This window comes from Plutella xylostella, chromosome 24 (assembly GCF_932276165.1).
Source record: "Plutella xylostella chromosome 24, ilPluXylo3.1, whole genome shotgun sequence".
Classification (NCBI taxonomy): domain Eukaryota; kingdom Metazoa; phylum Arthropoda; class Insecta; order Lepidoptera; family Plutellidae; genus Plutella; species Plutella xylostella.
The window spans coordinates 4,161,363-4,183,137 of NC_064004.1; the positions used below are offsets into that span (position 1 = coordinate 4,161,363).

A 21,775-nucleotide genomic window follows, 5' to 3' on the forward strand; every position below is an offset into this window, starting at 1 on the left:
AATCTGCATTAATCCTGGTGCCTCCTTTTTTTTAAAAACTTTATTTTTTTAAAGTATTTTCCATAATTACTGTATTGTTTTTGTCAAATTTCTTATTCTAGCATTAATTTACTCATTTTTAATATTTATTACTTAAACCGTGTATTTCTTGTGCTTTAACTTCGTCTTTACCCCTATTTTGGTAAAAACCCTAAACCTAGGTAAAAAGATCGGTACATTATATAGTATAATTGACAGAAATTTCACAACACACTACAAGCTACAGTCACTTGTGTCGATCAAATAAAATCACAAGTGTCGACAAGACATATAATAACGCCTGCATCGCATGTTTGATACATCTGTTAACTTTTTTGACATATTTATCTCGGTAAACAATTATATTAGTGAATGCAATAAGCAATAGAAAAAAAATACACAGTTAATAGATATTTGACCAAAGTCCTAGAAGCATCTGTCACCTCGTGTCGAACAAAATCACAATTGTCGAACAATTTTTCATCACGCGTGACATCGACATTAGTGAGAACATCGACAAAATACGCCATATCAGCTTCAATATGATGTTAAACTTGTGCATGTTTTAAAAATGTGCTAAGTACTCTCATACTCACTAAGTCAAGTAACAAAAATTGTAATTGAATGATCCATTTATTTTTTATAGCCTCCTCATTTGTGACAGGTCAACTTTGACACAGGTGTAGAACGTATATTGAATTTTGAATTACAAAAAAACTATTCATTCCCCACGAAAATTTTAGACTTGGCAATGACAGGTGTGGTTTAGAGTTGCCATTAATAAAAAAATATGTTCACAGAGTAAAATATTTACCTTCATAAAATCGTGATTTATGAACGTCGACATTTGTGACTATTTTTTTATAACGGTTGTAGAATGGTCTGTATTTTTTTAATTAATTGTTGGAAAAATATAATATTTAACTATGAATAAGTAAAATTATTGTAATTTATTTTATTATGTGAAATATAATCCTATCTCTACACAATTTTTTTTTATAGCTGCTCAAACTGTGCTACCACGCTCGCGAACAATCGACACGACGTGACAAATCACATAGTGTCGATATGGTTTTTTCAATAAATAATGAAAATTTTCATTATATTTTATGGAGAACACATAGAACACGATCTCGGCTTGATTGTGATAGTACATTATTAACGTCTAGGTATTATATTTTAAGAGTTATTTCACGCGAACATAAAAATCGATGTTTGGTAGAATGACCCATGTATCAAATTTGAATGGTTAAAAATTATGTAGATAAACGTACCATACTAAATACGCTAAAAAAAAATGTCGCGATGTTTAGCATTATTACTCTTTCACTTAAAATTAATATTCTCTATTTATCATACAGGTAGATAGAATTTTACGTTTGTATTTTTAAAGTAAGAATTCTTTGCTTCATTAGATTTTATCGCAATTTTATTTAATTTTTTTTATACATTTATTAGTAGGTACTTTTGACACTTAATTAAATTTAAATCTCATTAGGTAATCGCTTTTATCGTAGTCAAATTCTAAATGTCTATAATATTTATGTGGTAGATAACTTATTGCAGCGCGTGCCATTATTTATTCACTAGTAAGGTAGTCGTTTTTTAAACTAAAATATATAACATAGTTTTATGACTTAAATATTCCGACATTTCAATGTTAAAAAACAGTAAGTATACTTAGATGGAATTTCACCAAACGCTAAAAGTATAAATTTAGTAGCCTGTCAAACGTTTGTCAGTTGGTACAAAATTTATTTAAAATTTGAATTACATACAATTTTAAATACGTTTAGCGTTTGGTAAAAGTGATCCTTACTAGTTTTCTTTTCTGTCAAAAGTAAACATTAATAAGCAATAATTTACTTATATCTACTGTTCATATTTACTTTTATATCGACGACCGAATGGTGTAGTTGTAGTGGTTAGTGACCCTGACTGCTATGCCGAAGGCCCCGGGTTCGATTCCCGGCTGGGGCAGATATTTGTTTAAAGACAGATATTTGTACTCGGGTCTTGGTTGTTGATATTTATATTTAGGATGTATCTATCTGTGTATTTGTGTAGATATATCAGCTGTTCGACAACCATAACACAGGTTCTGCCTACCTTGGGGTCGTATGTCCGTGTGTGAGATATCCCCACATATTTAATTTTTATTTATTTTAAATAAAGCACGCGTAGAAATTAACAGTGTATGGCTGCACGGTTAGTTTCAAATAAAGCTGTCGGTAAGTGATCTATTACTGTAATTATGTACGTATTTAATCATACTTAATAATTTTAAATATATCAATAATCTGTAGAGGGAGTTTTTAAAAATAAATCATGAAAAAAATATGTATTTTTTCTAATTTTAACTTATTTACAAATTATTAAAAACAACAGTTTGATTTCGATGCCATTAAATGATCATTATTTAACGCATTTTATGACTGTTTGGTGTGTCATTGAATATCGTGTATGTGTTTATTTTCTTTAGGTACTTACTGTAGACATACGAGAAAAATATATAATCACATAATCTTCCAAATATATGTAGTGTAAACTAATGTAGTGAACAATGTTTAAGAGTAGTTTTGAAACATATATAGATTAGATTTAGCTTTTAGGACGTAGAACCTGAACAACTATTGTATGCTGTGTCTACATATAAAATATTATAATCATTCATATTTGATATATTAAACTTTATTTTTAATCTGTAAGTATATTTTTATTTCACTTTTTACAATAGCTGGATTGGGGTCCCTTTTTACCTATCTAATACTTCTAGTTTAAATACTTACTCATAATTCAATTAAGTATACCTATTAACAATGTTATGTTAAAACTTGTATTTTTAAGTATTCTTACCTATGATCATCAAAAATAATTTTATGTTATAAAATAACTCTTTTGAATAATTAATTATGTTTAAAAAGTTAAATGGTAGATATATATAATTAAAAAACGTCAAATAAGACGTGTCGAAAAATGTGTATGGTAGTAATAATAAAATATATCTTTTGTAAAATACCTCATCCTTCCTCAGCATTATATCGCGCATTAACTATAAAAGCTTATATTTTAATATAAATATACCTATAATATACTTCCCTCATAATCGTAAATACAAAGATGTTATGTGATAGTTTAGTGATATTTTAAAGCTTTTAAATAAAATATATATATGAATGAATACGAAGATATGAAATGAGTACTCATTATAATAATTATCGAAATTTAACTGCTTGCATATTTTATGAGTGGTTCATAAAATTGAATTTAATAATTAGACATTGTGACGAGTCTATAATTTAGATTTTTTTAATTATTAATAAGTTATTCAAAAGTTTTGCAGAATATGTTTATTATTTAATTTTCTATTGTGTACGGTCATGTGCAGAGAAACATGACCACCATCTCATAATAACAATGCTTCTGAGAGGGGTCAGATTTCTCTGCCTTATACTGTACCAGTGAGTACAGTCTAAGTATAAATTGTTTTACTTAGTTAACTATTCGTTTAAATGTATTTTTATTGTGTCATATTATATACGCCTAGTCCTGTCCTTAAAACGTCTAGTTTTTATTAGAATATACGAATTATGTATAATGGTATATTATTTACACGGTTTTATATTTTGAGTATTATTGTATTCTAATAAATATGTGAATGTCGTGGTTTGACGGATCTGTTAAGTATGTTCGTCTGTTGATTTAATAAAATGTGGGTATATGAACTAAATCATTATTTTTATTGAACAATAATTTCATTGAAAAACGATATTCCTTTTAGTACCAATTTCTCCATAGTCAGTTAGAGCAGTATTAGAGGTTGACTTTTGACACATCTGTCAAGAATTTTATATGGAGATGACGTATAATTTAAGAACCAATCCCCAGTCGGTTAGATAACTGACTATGGAGAAATTGGCAATTAATATATTTTATGTTTTTAGGTTTCTGTACCTTAAAAACGGAGTTATGAATTTCAATTTAGGGCGCGTGAAAACAAGCTTTTAATGGCTACATCTTTTTTTATTAAATGTCAACATACAGGGTTGATTTTTTCATAGTCTGAGGAGATTATAGTTTTGATTATACGTTTTAAAATTCATCTCGATATTTTCACTCTTTTCCGTGATAAAGGGTCACGCAGGCAGGCGCACGAAAAAGTAATCCTATGATGGAATTTTGCAAGTACTGCATAACACTGAGCCGCAAAATTTGTAAACTTGTTTTTCAAGCTTCTTTCTTGTTTTGCCTATAAGATATTGGAATACTTAGGCCCGGTTCCACAATGTCTAGTTAGTGGCAACCTGTAAGATAAAATACATGCTGTCACTCTCTGTTATTATTTTTTTGACAGTGACAGCATGTATTTTATCTTACAGGTAGCCACTAACTAGACATTGTGGAACAGGGCCTTAATGTAATAGGAAATTCTTTACTGTATGAATATAGTATTCAGTTCATAAAGAAAAACATAACTTTATTCAGGGATTTCGATGACTTTATTTACAAATATCACATAATTATTTAATAAGAAAATGTACGAAACGGTTGAGCGTATTTCTAAGCGAACTAATAATTATGATTTCTATCCTACAACTAATCATAACATTTTAAAAGATAAAAGTTTTTGAAAAATAAACCGAATCCATCGTGAAGAATAAAATAGAATTATTAATTTTCTAACATTAAGTTTAGAAGAAAATAACTGCAAAACCACATTTTTGTAAGGAGGATCGTAAATTCGGTTTATTTCTCGGCAAAACTTTACAAAAAACTAAATTATGATTATATCACCCGCTATATAAAGACATAACTCAAAAATGTTTTTTTTTTAATTAAAAAAATACATGTTTTCAAGTTATGCCTCTATATTTCTGGGGCTATTAAATGACTCAGCCCTGAAATGCGAACGCATAGCCCTCCCCGAAGTTGTGCGGGCCCCGGTTGGCCGCCTCCACCTCGTTCTCACGGTACTGAAACAATACACATTGACTTTATCACTTAGATTTAGATTAACAATATACGACCAACATGGAGTGTCACATGACAAAAACAAAGCATAAAACTGGCCGCATTTTTTACTGTCAAACAGTTTTAAGTTCAACCTTAAGCACCCCATTCACCACGCACCGCGAGCCGAGCCCCGAGCCGTACCATTCCGTGGACAAATCCGTCATCGCCCACACACTACACGAGCCGGAGTTGCACTCCAGTCGATTGTGAACTTTGTTGAGCCTTACACAAGGAAAATATTCGTACTTCTCTCGCTGAGCTCGTGAGCCCAGACGGCGAGCGCCGCGCCGAGCCGCGAGCTGCACCCACCTACCCATTCACACGCTGATTTGTCCGCGGACTTGTCACGCCCGTGAATGGGGGCCTTTAGTGACAATCATGATTGAACCAACGAAAAAACTAAAAAGTCACAAATATTCAATCGGAAGTATCGGAACGGAAGATAATATCTCCACAATATTTTGAAGTAACTTAACTTGTAAAAATAAAATACCTGTCCATCGTCCTCTTGCCCCTCCCGCCAGTTGGAGTAGTACTGCCCGGCCGCCGCCGGCTTCGGCTGCTCGTACTGCTGCTGCTGCTGCTGAGGCTGCTGACAAGGATGGGTGTTTGGGTTAGAAGAGAGAGGGGATAGGTTCGAGGGATGACGACTACACGAAAGCAAACCAAATTATGGCATAGCGATATGGTAATTGTCCCAGGAACTTCGTTTTTCGGTGAGAATTTCAGAATAAAAACGAATCCTGTGTGTAGCTTTTGAGATTCGTATCAAGTACGCTCACAAACTTTTGCTTCTATGAACATTAATTGTAGCCCATTTCAATAGATAATATACTAGTTTATACTAAGTCTATGGATAATACGTACATATGTACGTAGCATGGGTCACACGACGCTCACGACAAGATGTGGCAAAAGATAGGCCATCAGAATTCTACAGAAGTCTGAGGTCCAGCAGCTGTGTCCTTCTCTGCTGGATAAACTGCTGTTGTAGGTCTAATGTTACCCGGTCCTAGTACCTAAATAGCATAAGTCTAAAAGAGTTCTGTATACCTATCCTATTACTGTGTCCATTATTATGCCCTCTTCGGCCTGTGTTGTAGTTTAAACTACCAGGCCATCAGTGAACTGCCAGAGGTGTTTATTACCTGTTGCGAGGTCCAGCTCTGCGGGTGATCTCTGCTGGTTGAACTGCTGCTACAGCTCTAACTACCAGGCAACCAGCAGTCTAGAAGAGGTCAGGATCTCTCCGGCCTCTATTATAGCAAGCTAACACCCAGTTGCAGAAAGCTTCATTAAAATATCACTTTTGCTAAAGTGTCATTACGACGAATGATTCCATTATTTTAAAGTTGTTGCACAAAACTTTTTTAGACATAGAAAATTCTCCTTTAAGTAATGACCAGTTAAAAATATCTACTCTGTGCTCATTAGGAAATGAATGAACTAAGGAGTAGAAGTGAGTGAATGAATGCGTTTTGATCATGCAAAAATCATAAAGTTTGGCATAAAATTACAATAATCAAAGAAATTCTACATTATTCTGAGATTTGATTCACCTATAACAAAACGCAAAATGAAATGTCAACAAATAAAAATAAACAAACAATACCACTGCATCGTTTTTCTTTATAATTACAATTTTGTGTTACCTACTTAACTACATAACTGCAAAATTATGCTGATACTGGAAGATAAACAAGTGAAAAATGCAGGTGTGACCTGAAATAAACTGCGGAAGAAAACGCGTTATTCGTTACTGTTTTAACTGGTATGTTAGATGCTGCTACGACCAGAGTCTCTGGAAGACCAGTGCCTTACGTATTGAAGAAGTACAGGAAAGCCGCTTTGTGGATATGCAGACGCAGGCTGGGCAGGTTTCATCAGAGAGCCAGAGGTGCAGGCACTAACAACCCGCAGATAATTGAATAGATAACTTTTATTCAACAATCATAGTTATAAATATGAATTACCTACTATTGTAGTAATATTAAACATTAAAAATACAATTTTTAAATACTGTTTTTTATTTATAAAGAGATAACACTGCATAGATAGATTGCGAAATTTTGGTAATGAGTACTTGTGTATTGGTTCCGATTCAAGCACATACATGTTTTCGTCTGCTATAATAACGATTACAATTCTGTTTAAGACACTACACTGATTATAAGAAAATAATTTTAAAATTGGTTATAATGGATGCTTTTTGGCTCATTAGATTTGAAGTATATTTGAAGGGACCAAACGTCAAAATAAAGTCACTTTAGTGGCTAATGTGGCTTTGTGCAACGCAAAAGTGAAGAAAAAACGACATTGACATTTCATTAGGGTAAATTTGACATTTCATTAGATAAATTTAAAAGTCTCATAAAACGTCACATTAAAGTGCTTTTCTGCAACGACTTAATTGGACTTTAAGGTTTAATGATGTTTTTAAAACTTAAAGGATGTTTCTGCAACTGGGTGTATCAGTGATACCTACTGTAGTAGCTATAACTATTACAATGAGGTCCAGATCTCTCCGGCCTCTGTATTAGCTAGCTACCAGGCTACCAGCACTATACAATAGCTCTACATTACCTGTTGTGAGGCCCAGCTCTGCGGGTGAGGCTCGGGCCTCTGCTGGTTGAACAGCTGTTACAGCTCTGACTACCAGGCCACCAGCAGTCTACAAGAGATCTCTCCGGCCTCTGTTGCAGTCTGTTGTTAATAGGATACCAGCAGTCTATAAGAGGTCTCTATAACCTGCCAGCTCTTTCCTTCTCAGCTAGTTAAATCTACAAGGCTATCAGTGAATTGCAAGAGGTGTTTATTACCTGTTGTGATGTCCAGCTCTGCGGGCGAGGCTCCGGCCTCTGCTGGTTGAATTGCTGCTGCAGCTGGAACTGCTGTCTCTGCTGCTCGTACGCCTGCTGGTAGTGGTTGTCTGTGGGGAGACGGTGCAGCATCAGTAAAATCCATTTATAAATTGTTATTGTTTCGCATTTTAGTACTACTTTGAAGCTTTACTCAACCGCAAAATGTATTCCCGTAAAGTACTCCCATTTTATTTCATTCATACTTGATGATGATGATGATGATGATGATGCCCACATTGTGCGAGGGGGTTCGCCGCAAAGATCGGCTATATAAGTCATCTTAGGGCGCACGCGCACCAACAGAACTAGGGGTCGAAGTGATCGCCATGGCCGAAATCGGTCGGACCAATCATCATCATCATCATCATCATCATCATCATCATCAACATCAAAAGACCAATATAGCTCTAGTATTCTCCCTTTGCCTTATAAAGATTAGAAATGTTTTTAAGGATATCTTACCAGCAGATTGCGGCGCTACGGGCTCAGGGCTCTTTGGTAAATGGCTGCCTTCTAGGATCTGAAACAAATCACAGTCATTTTAGTCTATTTACATTTGCTTCTAAACTACAATATTCTGTATTTGATATAAAGAAGACAGAACTGGCTAACAAAACTCGATCCAAGGATATAAGTACATATAAAATGTAATGCAAAACTATAGTGAGCTGAAAGCCTTTCAGCTAAATACACCACTTTTGCACCACCTGTAGTTATGTCATAACGATCCATCACGTCCCCACTGCTAGGGCACGGGTCTCCTTCCAATGAAGGGTTTTAGGCCTAGTCTACCACGCTGGCCTAGTGCGAGTAAGTGGACCCCCACACAAGCAAGCTTGTGCTGAGAAAGTTGTCAGGTATGTGGGCAACCCGAATGTCAGATGTTTTCAAGCTGCCCAAATGCCTCTGACTACGCTACTGAGTGTATATTCACATTAAATTTGACTCTAATCTCACCTGGAACCCCTCCTTGCCCGCGCGGTACTTGAGCTTCACAATCTGTCCGCTGGGGTCCTTGTACTGGTAGGCCCCGACCCTGGAGCCGTCGGGCTCTATGGTCTCGCCGGCCGCTAGCCCGTTGTCTGATGCGTACTCAAACTTGAAGCTGCCCTCTGTGGGTAGGCAGAAGAGGTTAGATAGGGGGTAAATTATATTGTTATGGTCGTGAAAATTTAAATTACATGTGAAAAGTAGGACAAGTTCCTTCAAGAAACAAACCCTTAGAGATACAGAGATATAGATATGTACTTATCGTAACATTCCATTCAGAATACGAGTGCGTGAAGTAAAGAATCAAATTCAAATAGCAATCATATCCGGGACCTCTGATTTCCGAAGCGAAGCTTCTATCACTTAACCACAGGATCAGTCATAGAAGTGAAGTTTTAAACTATCAACTGCAGCTCTACATGGGTTCGTTATCGACGTAGATAGACGTCACTATATCGCGAATCGCCTTAGATATGTCACGCGCATTAAACTAGTTTATCGACGTCGATAGCGGCTGCAGAGATCGTAAAAGATCCGCAAAATCCACCGTGCTCACAAACTAAAAGTACCAGGATCGCATAACCAACCTGAAGTGAGCGCCTGTTTGTGGTGGATGATCGAGGCTTGCTGTTCCTTGCTGATGTAAGGTTGTCTCCACGGCTCGGCTTTGGGCAGGAGCGGTGCGCTGATTGGTGCTGGTGCTGATGAGGAAAGGGTTTTTTAAAAAAATAAGTCTTTTGTTTATAAACTTTTGAAGAATGGTTAGCTATGATCCCCTGTAGGAGAATAATAGAGGGTGGACTTTTCTACGATATATAATCTTGTCTTCGATGATTTCCTTATACTTTTAGGTAGTATAAGAAGTGGCTTTGGTTAGCATAGGCTTTTATCAGTTTGTAGATGTTGATCGCCAGACCCAGAATTTTTATTAATGAAGTTCTAAAAGCAGGTCAATGTACTCATACGAAAAAGAAAAACTACCGCTGTTTTTTGTTGATTAGTTATAGTTAGTTGAGTATATGAGTATATGAACTATAACTTTGTTTATTTGATTTTATTTATGAAGGACGTACCTATACATATACCCTTTTAGGTATTCTTCCTTTTCTTTGCAAAACACCGAACACATAATTTAGAGCACATTGAAATCAAATGCAACCAATCATCATCAAAGAAATTACAATAACTTGTTTTTCCTTATTGATGAAAACCAAATTACACGGGTGACCTAGAACGAAACACTTCATTAGCAAATACCTACCAGCTTCTAGGTAGACCAGTTGTAAATAACACTATATTATATGTATACGCATCACTGAACTAGGTGTATGCATATGTGTGTACACTGCGGATGTTGTAAGATGAACAGGTATATAGTGGTTTGCAATGGAAACCAGCAATCATGTAAACAAACCAAATTGTCACGATTACTCCGTAATCACATACATTTTCGATCAATTTATGAACATAGTCTGATTTCAACGAACACACCATTGTTTTCACATTATCTTCAACACGATTTAACTTGTATTTATAAGTTAAATTTGTTAAAACATTTGCAACGTAAAAATTTCGAAGTATTTGACAAGCTGTCATCTTAGTTTTTTACTCATCGAACTCTATAAGTCATTGAAAAGTTAGTGTTGTTCGTAATCTGAAGTTATCTTTTATTTTTAATTTAATAAATTATTTTAATTTAATATTATTTGAATACAATTTAAAAAAAATTCAAGAGCTTAATATAATTAACCAAAACGAAAAAAGGAAGAGGAAGAAATGAAAAAGCTCGACGGCATTTTAGACATGGCAAGCGATGACATAGTGGTTTCATTTATAATTACGGTCACCGGCGACACTTCTGATAGTGATGATGACGAAGACGAAGATTTAAATTTGTTTTAATAAACACTTTTTTTATATATAATCAGTTTTATTTTATAGTCTATGGCTTATATATTTAATCTAATTAGAACACTATGACATCACTATGGGCATAAACAATACGCTGTCAATGTCAGTCCGCCATATTTGTTTACATGATTGTTGGTTTCTATTGCAAACGACTGTAGATAATACTGACACATCCGTGCGATAGATACATGTAAAGATCCACGTATCGGTATCGTATGTATCGGACCGAACGGATTTTCATGAATGTTTGGTGAAACGTACTTTAACATTGAAGTAAAGAAGAAACAAATACGGACATAAGGTGTTACCTTGGGGTACGCCACAGTTTATTTCCAAAGAGTCACTGAGATTATTGTCAAATTAGAGTGTGTCATCGTTGTCATATGCATTGCCGGGCAATCAGAGTCGGGCAGACAGAAATCGCGATATCGCGACTTCGGGACGCAAAAGGTTAGCACTGACCTCCCCAGGCCTCCCTTGAAGGCTCCTGCACGGGTCTCCAAGGCTCTGTGATGCTGCTCTGTGGAGTCACGTCGTTCCGCCCCGCCGGCGTGAAAAGACCCTTCTGGTACGATTCGATCTGAGGACAAGGGAAGCCGAATTCATTAGGTATTATGTTTTGGGCTAGGTATTGGCTTATCATTATTCATACTAACTGTATCGTACTGTACGGTATTATTATGATCAAACAACTACATAGATACTTATTTCCATTCAGAAAGACGGCTGCTATACCTAGTATATGTATACTCGTAGCTTCTTTCCGAGCTATAACATTAAATGTTAAATTGAGCAATAAGGCCACACATAGCACCTACGGTAGGGACAAGCCGAGAATTATAGATCACCAGCTAACTTAACCTTCATGTATTTATGGATTAAAAGACTCTACTGAACCAGTTCAATAGTACTATTGGGAAAAAAAATACTGATCAAACATCCGATGCTGTCTCCATCCTAGAGTCCAAAATAGACAGTCTGGAACAGCAGGCGAGACAATGTAATTTGGAGCTCAGTAACGTTCCAGAAAAAAGAGGCGAGAACCTACTCAGCCTGATCGAGTCTCTGGGCACTCTTATAAACCTACAGATACAACAGAGGGATATCATCTCTGTGCATAGAGTGCCTCACGCACAGCCGGACAGCACCAGACCGAAGAACATAGTAGTCAAAGTCTCGTCGCGCATACTACGTGACAACATTCTGAGCGCCTTCCGGCTGAGAAAAGGAGTTATGGCTAATGAGCTTGGGCTCTCAAACAATACTAAGCACAAGATATATTGCAATGAACACCTAACTCTGAACAATAAGAAATTGTTTCGTGAATGTCGCGAAAAGGCAAAGAAATGCGAATTCAAATATGTGTGGGTCAAGCACGCCACCATACTCGCTCGAGAATCAGACCACTCGCCTGTCGTCGCCATCAGTTGCCCGAGCACAGGATTCGAAACCTCCGTTTACGTTGCGTATCGTCAAATGTCACTGTCAAAATGTAAGGCAAATTTGTTAGTTCCAAAAGTGGCATTTGTTTTTTCCATAGTAGGTGGAATTTCACCAAACGCTAAACGTATTTAGTAGCCTGTCATACGTCTGTCAGTTAGTACAAAATGTATTTAAAATTTGATTTAAAAACGTTTAGCGTTTGGTAAAAGCGACCCTTCGTGTAGATTCGAAAATAGTATCGAAACTTGTGCTCACGACTCAGGTCTCACAAGGACCTCTCAAAGATTAAACCTCGAAATGCTGGACACTAAATTTAAGATTTTGTTATTGATCGTGTTTAATCTGTGTTTGCATGCATGTACATTTCTTGTTATTCCAAAAATATTTTTACTCGCAACTATGTATCTCACAGTATTGTATATTGCATTGTTGTGTTATATTTATAAGCATAAGTATTATTGCACAGTAGCTGGTTTTTACCTACCTGAAACACTTTTAAAATCCTTTTTCCTGTTTGAATATATTTTGAATACTATAATGTATATTGTTTTCCATACATATAATATAGACCTACAAATAGTTAAAATTAGTTATAAACATAAATTTATTCGATTTTTTAACAGTATGATAGATATTTATCACAATATTTTGCACTGGTTATATTTTATATATTACGAATTAGTAAAAATAATATGTCTCTGTAATATTACGGCTCATATTCTAAACGGCGTACTTTACAAGTTCTTGGCTGGTGAGGGATACACAAACAACAATACCATGTATAAAAACACTACCGATATAAGTTCAGACTAAACAATGATTAATTGCAACGGTATTTTCAACCTGTCTATTTACTACCAAAATTGTAGGGGCACCAGAACAAAGTTACACACTCTTTATATGAATATTCTATCACATTCATATGACGTCATAATTTTAACAGAGACATGGCTTATTCCCGAGATCTCCAATGGCGTTTTTATTGATAACCGTTATGCAGTTTTTCGTTGCGATCGTGATCGTATAAGTTGTAAGAAGGAGGATGGTGGTGGCGTACTGATAGCGGTGGCGCGAGAGCTCGGAGCGACCCTGTCTCACCAAGACGCAGTGAGCGCGGCGTGCCCGCCCGGCGTCAATCACATTATGGTTGAAATACCTACTGCTGACCGTGCTCGACCCCGCCATCTTATCAGTGCCGCGTATATCCCACCTAAACTAAATTCTGAAGTTTATGAATCACACTTTAACTTCTTATTGCATATATTACAAGCTGAAAATATTAACAGTTATTGTATTTCTGGTGATTACAACTTACCCCTTCAGGAATGGTATGATCATGATACCCATTGTGTGCCTATTATACACGCTAGTGCAACACAATGCAACCGGCATTTGATCGATTTTATATCGATCCTGGGCTGTTTTCAGATCAATAAAGTTAGGAATATAAATAACAGAATTTTGGACTTGTTTCTAGTTCCGGAGGTAGAATCAACATGTTTTAGCGCACCTGTTCCTCTTGTTCCACCAGATAAGTTTCATCCTCCCTTCTATTTGTTACTTAAAATTAAAAATCAAGCGTCAGTACCCCGACAGCCAAGTTTTAAATACTGTTTTAATAAAGCAAATTATACTCCAATTAATAATGAAATCTCTGGTATTGACTGGGCTCAACTATTTCAAGACGAATCTGCTGAGACAGCAGTATCTTTATTTTATGAAAATATTTATAAAATTATTAAAAAATATGTACCGTCCAAACCAACTAAAAGCTGTGCTTACCCTATTTGGTTTACTCGCTCCCTTATTCACATTCAAAAATGCAAAACTCGTGCTTGGATCAAATGGAAAAAATACCAAAATAAGTCTGACTATGAAATATTTTCTTTGTATAGGAAAAGATTAAAGCAAGAATCTGAGGTATGCTATAAAAAATATATGAAATGTGTTGAGGACAGCATATGCAGTAACGTGAAGTACTTTTGGACTTACATTTCTAATCTAAAAGGCAAATCAGATATTCCATGCACAGTTCAATACGGAGACATTGTTTCTAACGAGCCTGGGAAAACATGCGAGCTTTTCTCGGAGTTTTTCTTATCAGTTTTTGAACCATCTTGCCTGTCAAACGGTTATACTATTGATAATATAATTGATATTGACAAGTTTGATGTTCAGGATACATTACATCAGATATATATTCCTTATAATGAAATATTTATTCAACTAAAGAAATTAGATCTGACGAAGGGCCCAGGGGCTGATGGAATACATCCAATATTTCTGAAACAAACTGCTGATTCTATAACTAAACCTTTACATATTTTATTTAATAAATGTCTAGTTGAAGGTGTTTTTCCTAGTATCTGGAAGATGGCAAACATCACACCAGTTCATAAAGGAGGTCCAAGAGGGCAAGTAGACAAATATAGACCTATCTCAATACTGTCTGCTCTGTCAAAGCTTTTTGAGAGGCTTGTCCATTCCATAATTTATCCTGTTTTACATAATAACATCATGACTCAACAACATGGCTTTGTCAAAAAACGCTCTACCGTTACAAATCTATTAGTTTACACCTCTTATTTATTTGAAAGTTTAGATAATAATAAGCAGACCGATAGCATTTATACTGATTTTAGAAAAGCCTTTGACAGAGTGGACCACAAAATTCTATTAGATAAAATCGCCTTCAATGGTATAAGAGGTAATCTTTGGAGATGGTTTAAATCATATATCACCAATCGTACTCAAAGGGTAGTCATAAATGGACATGAGTCCAAACCAGTGTCGATCAGCTCAGGTGTACCACAAGGTTCAATATTGGGTCCTCTGCTGTTTATTTTATTTATAAATGATATTCACAAATGTTTTAAATTCTGTAAGTATTTACTATATGCAGATGATTTAAAAATCTACCACATAGTTGAAAATGATGTCGATCATATTGCCTTCCAACAGGATCTGGATAGGTTTTCTGAATATTGTATTGAAAATAAACTACAACTTAGCATAGATAAATGTAAGGTAATAACTTTCACAAAAAAAAATCAATAAAAAAACTTATTCTTATTGCCTGGGTGACTCTGCTCTTGATAGGGTTAACTCAATTAAAGATCTAGGTGTTATACTAGATAGTAAACTACATCTTGATATTCACATAGAGTCAATAAAAAGTAAAGCGTTTAAGATGTTTGGGTTTGTCATGCGATCTAGCCTACATTTTAAAAAGCCATTTACCTTCCTTCATTTGTATAAATCGCTAGTAAGATCCCAGCTTGAATACGCCATAGCAGTCTGGAACCCATTTTATAATAAATATAACACAGCCCTTGAAATGGTACAGAAGAAATTCTTGAGATCTATGCATTACCGATGTTTCCATTCACGTATGCCATATAAAACGCTCCTCAGCAATTACTCTATTTTATCCCTAGAAAATCGACGCACCTTACTAGATGCTATGCTTCTATATGACCTTTGTCACTCCAAATATGACTGTATTGACCTGAACAATAAACTATGTTATCGTGTACCCAGCCGGGCGACTCCAGCGCGGGCTGCCCATCCCTATCAGCTGTTCGCTATCTCAACAGCTCGCACTAACGCCGGTAAACGTGAGCCATTTAATCGCTTAGCAAGCTCTTATAATAAATTCTTTAATAGTATTGACATCATATCAAGTAAGCCAAGTAATTATAGGAGACATATTATTGATACTCTGGAAAATCTAACGTAATCACAATAATTATTATCTACATATTATATCATGTAATATATTGCAAATATATTTATACAATATATATGTACAAACTTACTACCTGCTATACATATATTTACTTAATATTATCCACATGTTCTTTTGTTACTGAATACTTTTCAAATTTCAAAAAGGTGTTTCTTTAGTTTCTTTCTTTAGTCACTTAAGTTAAATCTTACTTTGTTAGTTTGCATGTTTCTTTCCATAAGTTTAAATAATTACCTACTTAATGAAATTAGATAACTGTATAATTTACTCATAAAATACTTTTTTGGTAATCTGTGGTTAACTGTGTTGGTAGTACATTCGTTACTATTTAATGTGTATAATACCATTAGGTTAAATATAATGTACTATTGTTTGTTAATCTTAAAATAATAAAATAAATAAAATTATTGTGAGAGTTTGCTATCATAAACCGAATTGTGTGGCTTGTAAGTGTGTGGAACAGCCTGATAGTACAAGGATCTCTTTCTCTCTATAAGAGATATCTAATAGAGTAGTTAAGGGTAAGGTATAGAGTATAGGGTATTCCTTACAGCATTGGGTGCCCTCGCGGCCTGGTCCCAGGGCCTCCTCTGAGCCTCCGGAGCGAACAGAACCGGCCCCCTACGCTCCTACAACATACAGACAGATACACCGTTTCAATCTATATATTAAACATTACCGTAAATTAAAAAGGTGTCAAAAATCTATGAAAACATAAATGGATAAATATTTACTACAGAACTTTAAATTAGTTCGCGCGTTGAATTCTTTTGTATGAAAAATTTTTACTAGTTATTTTTTGGCGAAATATATTGTAGTTTATTATGTACTATATTGTACCTATATTTACCTAACGTTATATTTATTTTGTCAATTAGTTTATTTACTTTTTTACCGAATTTAATATTTTTTTCGACTGATTCAATATCTTTTAAGAAACAACACGCATAGGAAATTACTTAAGTACTTAATACTTATGGATAGACTGAGAAAAGGACAAAGTGATGGAAATGAGACCTGAAGGAAGGCGTAAGAGAGGATGACCAAGAAAGACGTGGCTTGATTGTGTGAAAGAAGATATGAAAGAGTGTGGAGTGAATGAGGATATGACAGAGGATAGGGTAAAATGGCGTGACATGACGCACAAAGCCGACCCTAAATAAGGATAAGGCTAGCAAGAAGAAGACAGAGAAGTGGACAATTTTAATAAAAGGTGCAAAAGGAATTGATGTAGACTGGTGGAAGTGACATTTAACAATAGCAGCAAACACAGAAACTTTACGTGCCCCCTGCAATGTCAAACCTTACATCGTACTTCACTTCAAATCTGTCTGTTGGTGGTTATAGTTAAATGACCTAAGTGGCCACTAAGAAATATCTGTCTACGCCTATTCCTACTATACTAATAATAATTTACAGTGTATAAATTTTGACTGTAATGATTTATTTATTTATTCTTCATTGCACAATATACAAAAGTAATTATTTACAATTAGGTGGACTTAATGCTAAAATGATTCGTGTGCGATGTAGTTATGCTAGTAAAATTTACTGATCATGATGATGATGGTGAAAATTTCGTGTAATTATCACTGGACTGAGCACCTACAGCGTGCGGCCATTATTATAAATTATTATTCTAGGCATACTCACATGGTTTCTGTAGGTCTGCGGCGCGTAGAATCCATCCTCCTGCGCCTGCGCCGACACCGCCGCCGCCGCCGCCAGCAGTGAACACCAGAAACATATCAACTGTGGACAACACAGGCAACATACAAACAACCTGTAGATACTAATGTAGGTTAAGGCTGCTACTGCTGCCAGAATTCTAAAGTCGGCTTGATATACTTGATTACTGATTAGATTGGAGAAACGGTAACTTCTATCACACTGAGAAAAAAAAATGTAGCTTAGAGTATACTTAACAAATAGTGAATTATAAAATTACTAAATATCTTTAAAAAAAAATATTTAATTTAAGTTTTTAACTAAATAACTTTTTTGAAGAAACCCTCGAAATCAGGGGGCTCAATTTCGTGAAATGTGATATGTATGGCGAATTTAGCATTCTGGCGGCATGTGGCAGTAACAACCTTAACAATGATAGTAATTACAAGGGTTCGTTCACACAAACCGGCTCGGAAATGAGAGCAGATTTTTAGCACGTTGGAAATAGAAACTTGAATCATTGCAAATATGTTTATTTTGCAATAACTCAAGGCAACGACTCTCTTCTATTTTCTCTGTGATGAAAATCTGCTCTCCTCTCCACGCTAGTCTGTGTGAACGGACCCTAAGGCTCGGCTGGGAATCGAACCCAGAACCCTATGTCAGTCAAGAGTCAAAAGAACTGGATGATTATAAAATTCCACCCTTAATAAAAAAGGGACGTAGGTCATCTTGTGGTTTTCAGAAAACTGGTTTTGCATTTTTTCACTTAAGTACACAAAACATTTTAAACATTTCTTATCAAAAACTTCCACCTACCCTCATTATGATAACGTAAAGTCCTTCACAAAACAACACAGCACTTCTTCCAACCAGCTATTCACAACTGAAGGCTCGTGTCGAAACAACGCCTTTATATAGAGGTTTAGAAACAGAACTAGTGAACTGAAAACGAACCGGCTAGTTCAGTAACCGGCAGGTACAGATCAAAGGGCTGGTTAGGAGGGGGGGGGGGTTTAACCTGTACTAAAAAGAGGTATATGTATGTATATGCAGTCACGACCGTTATCCCCGTAGGGGTAGTCAGAGGTGGCTCACAAGCGAGCCACCCACTTTTCGCAGCACATTTGTACTCACGTGATAGGTTGCGAACCATATCGCCGTTTTTGGAATAAGTACAATGCACTTGGATACACATCTAGAATCTAGATGTGCAGGTTTCCTATAAGAGGTATATCTACCTATACTTCAGCTACAGATATCAATTATATCTTATATCTCGTCTTCTTCTCTTGCGCTCTGGTCGGTGCAGACAGTTCTTCCATCTCTTCGAAGGATACCTGCTTCGAAGGTTTTACTTCGTTTCAGGTGGTGCCCTTGATAAACAATATATGCAAAAGATGCTGTGTCAGAGCAAAAAAAAAGTCACAATACTCACTTTCCAAGTGAGCTCTTAAATTATGTTGAATGAGTTCGGAGATTTGTTACTTTATTCATTGCTAAGTACAGTGATTGTAATGACAATTAGGTATGGTTGAACTTATAGTGCCACAAACTTATCTGTTCCGGTGAGAGCGAACTAAATTGGTCCATATAATCTATGTCACCTCCCACCTCAGCCACTTGTATTGACAATATTTACTGTAATTGTGATATTACTAATCATTCTGTAATCAATTGTTTACCATCCGACCACAGTGGGCAAATTATTACGTTTCCTTGTACTTTTGAACGTAAGTCAGCCACTTTCAAGTTCAGACCAGTAACATCATACAGAATTGATAAGTTTAAATCTCGATTGAACAGTAAACTTGGCTACTGTAGAAGCTCTGAAAGAAATCCCAATGATGCCTTTAAGGAAATATTTCAAGGTTTGTCTCAAGAATTTGAAAACGTGTTCACTAAGAAAGAAGTAGATGTTAATTGTAAACTAAGTCTTAATGACTGGGCAACATCGGGAATTTATAAGAGCAGACGTAAATTATATGATCTCTATGAACAGCGTACATTTACTCATGACGATAACTGAGATTATGTAAAGAAATATACAAAGATATTCAAAGCCGTTTGCCACCAAGCTAAATCAGATTATATAAATAGAAAGATTAAAAACTCTAATAACAAGATTAAAACCGTATGGAATATCATTAATACTGAAACCGGGAAGAATAAACCACGTGATTTAAATTTTGAACTTAAAATTAATGATAAAATTGTTTCATCTAGTGAAGAAGTGGCTTCCGTCTTTGAAGATTTTTTCCGTAGTATACCGATAGCTACAACTGAGAACCTTGATTCATCTTGCGCTGAAGCTGAACGTTTGCTAAGAGGGAATGCACCGCCTTGCGATCTCGACTTTCAATTTCACGGTATAAATACACAGACCATAATTACCACTTATAAAGAATTAAATTTAAAAATGACAGAAGATTTATGGGGCATGTCCGTTAAAGTTATTAGTCATGTTATTGATATCCTAGCACCCCACTTGGCTAATCTTTTTAACAGATGCATTGAGGTCGGTGTATTCCCCGATTTGATGAAACTTAGTAAACTAATACCGCTTTTTAAATCTGGTGAGAAAAATGATCACAATAATTTTAGGCCTGTATCAGTTTTGCCAGTACTGAGTAAAATATTTGAAAAAATTATGCTGCATCAAATGCTTTCGCACTTTAGTATTCACGGCCTTCTCCATAACCAACAGTTCGGTTTCACCAAAGGTCGATCTACAACTGACGCTGGTGTCGCGTTGGTCAAACACATATTTAGTGCTTGGGAGGAACGTCTTGATGCTGTGGGTGTATTTTGCGATCTATCGAAAGCATTTGATTGTGTGGACCATGCCACTCTACTTATGAAACTTAAATATTATGGGCTAACTGGCAAAGCTCTTACATTATTGGAATCATACTTGAGCAACAGAACTCAACTAGTTGACATAAATGGAGTGCGTTCGGCTGGCTGTCCTGTCAGTATGGGTGTTCCCCAAGGCTCGATTTTAGGACCATTCTTGTTTCTTGTATATGTTAACGATTTACCGTTTTTGGTAGATAAATTATGTGAGATAGTACTGTTTGCTGATGATACTTCACTTATATTTAAGTTGAAGCGACAAGAAGTCAATTTTGACAATGCAAACTGTACTCTTTCCATAGTTGCTAATTGGTTCACTGTAAATAATTTAGCTCTTAACTCCAAGAAAACAAAATGTATTAAATTCACTTTGCCTAATGTAAGACAAGTAGAGACATATTTGACATTGAATAACGATAAGCTAGAGTTAGTAAATGAAACGGTATTCCTGGGTATTACAATTGACTCAAAGTTGCAATGGGGATCCCATATTGAGAGGATAGCCGGTAGATTGAGTTCTGCAGCTTATGCGGTTAGAACCATTAGACAGTTAACAGATGTAGATACAGCCAGGCTTGTGTATTTTAGTTATTTTCATAGTGCTAGTCTTACGGAATTCTATTGTGGGGACGAGCGGCTGACATTAATCAAATCTTTGTTCTGCAGAAACGAGCAATTCGAGCCATATATGTATTAGGGTCTAGAATTTCATTAAGAGATACGGTTAAGGAAATAGGTATACTAACTGTTCCATGCCAATATATCTATGAAAATATTATGTATGTTCGTAAAAACTTAAATTCATTTAGTAAAGTAGGAGCCACTCACGGTATTGAGACCAGAAACAAAAATAAGTTGCTTTTCCCCACACTCAGACTTTCGAAAACAAACACATCATTCATGGGGAACTGTATACGTTTTTATAATAAATTATCAAATGAAGCAATAAACCTTACTGAGCAAAAATTTAAGAATTATGTTAAAGCTACATTATGTAGTAAAGCTTACTATAGTATAAATGATTATTTAAACGACAAAAACGCGTGGTCTTGTCCACCTCAGCTAAGGCCATTGAAAAAATGAAATGGATATAGGTACTTAAGTAAAATTGTAGGTACTAGATATAAGTAAAAATTGTAATAGATTATAAGGAAAAAGTTGAAAAGATGCTCGAGGAGTTTCTTTCGCCATTTCTTTCCTTCTCAATGACGGGGCCTTTGTGAAATGGTGGTAGATGACTATCGACAAATAATTGTAAAATTTTACG

The 21,775-nt window shown here is 35.5% G+C and overlaps 1 protein-coding gene across 1 annotated transcript; it reads right to left on the reverse strand.

Annotated features, from left to right (window-relative positions):
• Positions 1-4,511: 4,511 nt before the first annotated feature.
• LOC105392620 lies at positions 4,512-18,564 on the reverse strand. The gene is made up of 9 exons (XM_048629987.1): positions 18,472-18,564; positions 17,638-17,736; positions 11,256-11,373; positions 9,470-9,583; positions 8,850-9,004; positions 8,355-8,412; positions 7,851-7,960; positions 5,525-5,602; positions 4,512-4,991 (listed from the first exon to the last, which is right to left on the reverse strand). The coding sequence occupies exons 1-9, from the start codon at positions 18,475-18,477 to the stop codon at positions 4,911-4,913; spliced, it is 819 nt and encodes a 272-aa protein (XP_048485944.1). The 5' UTR covers positions 18,478-18,564; the 3' UTR covers positions 4,512-4,910.
• Between the last annotated feature and the right edge of the window lie 3,211 nt (positions 18,565-21,775).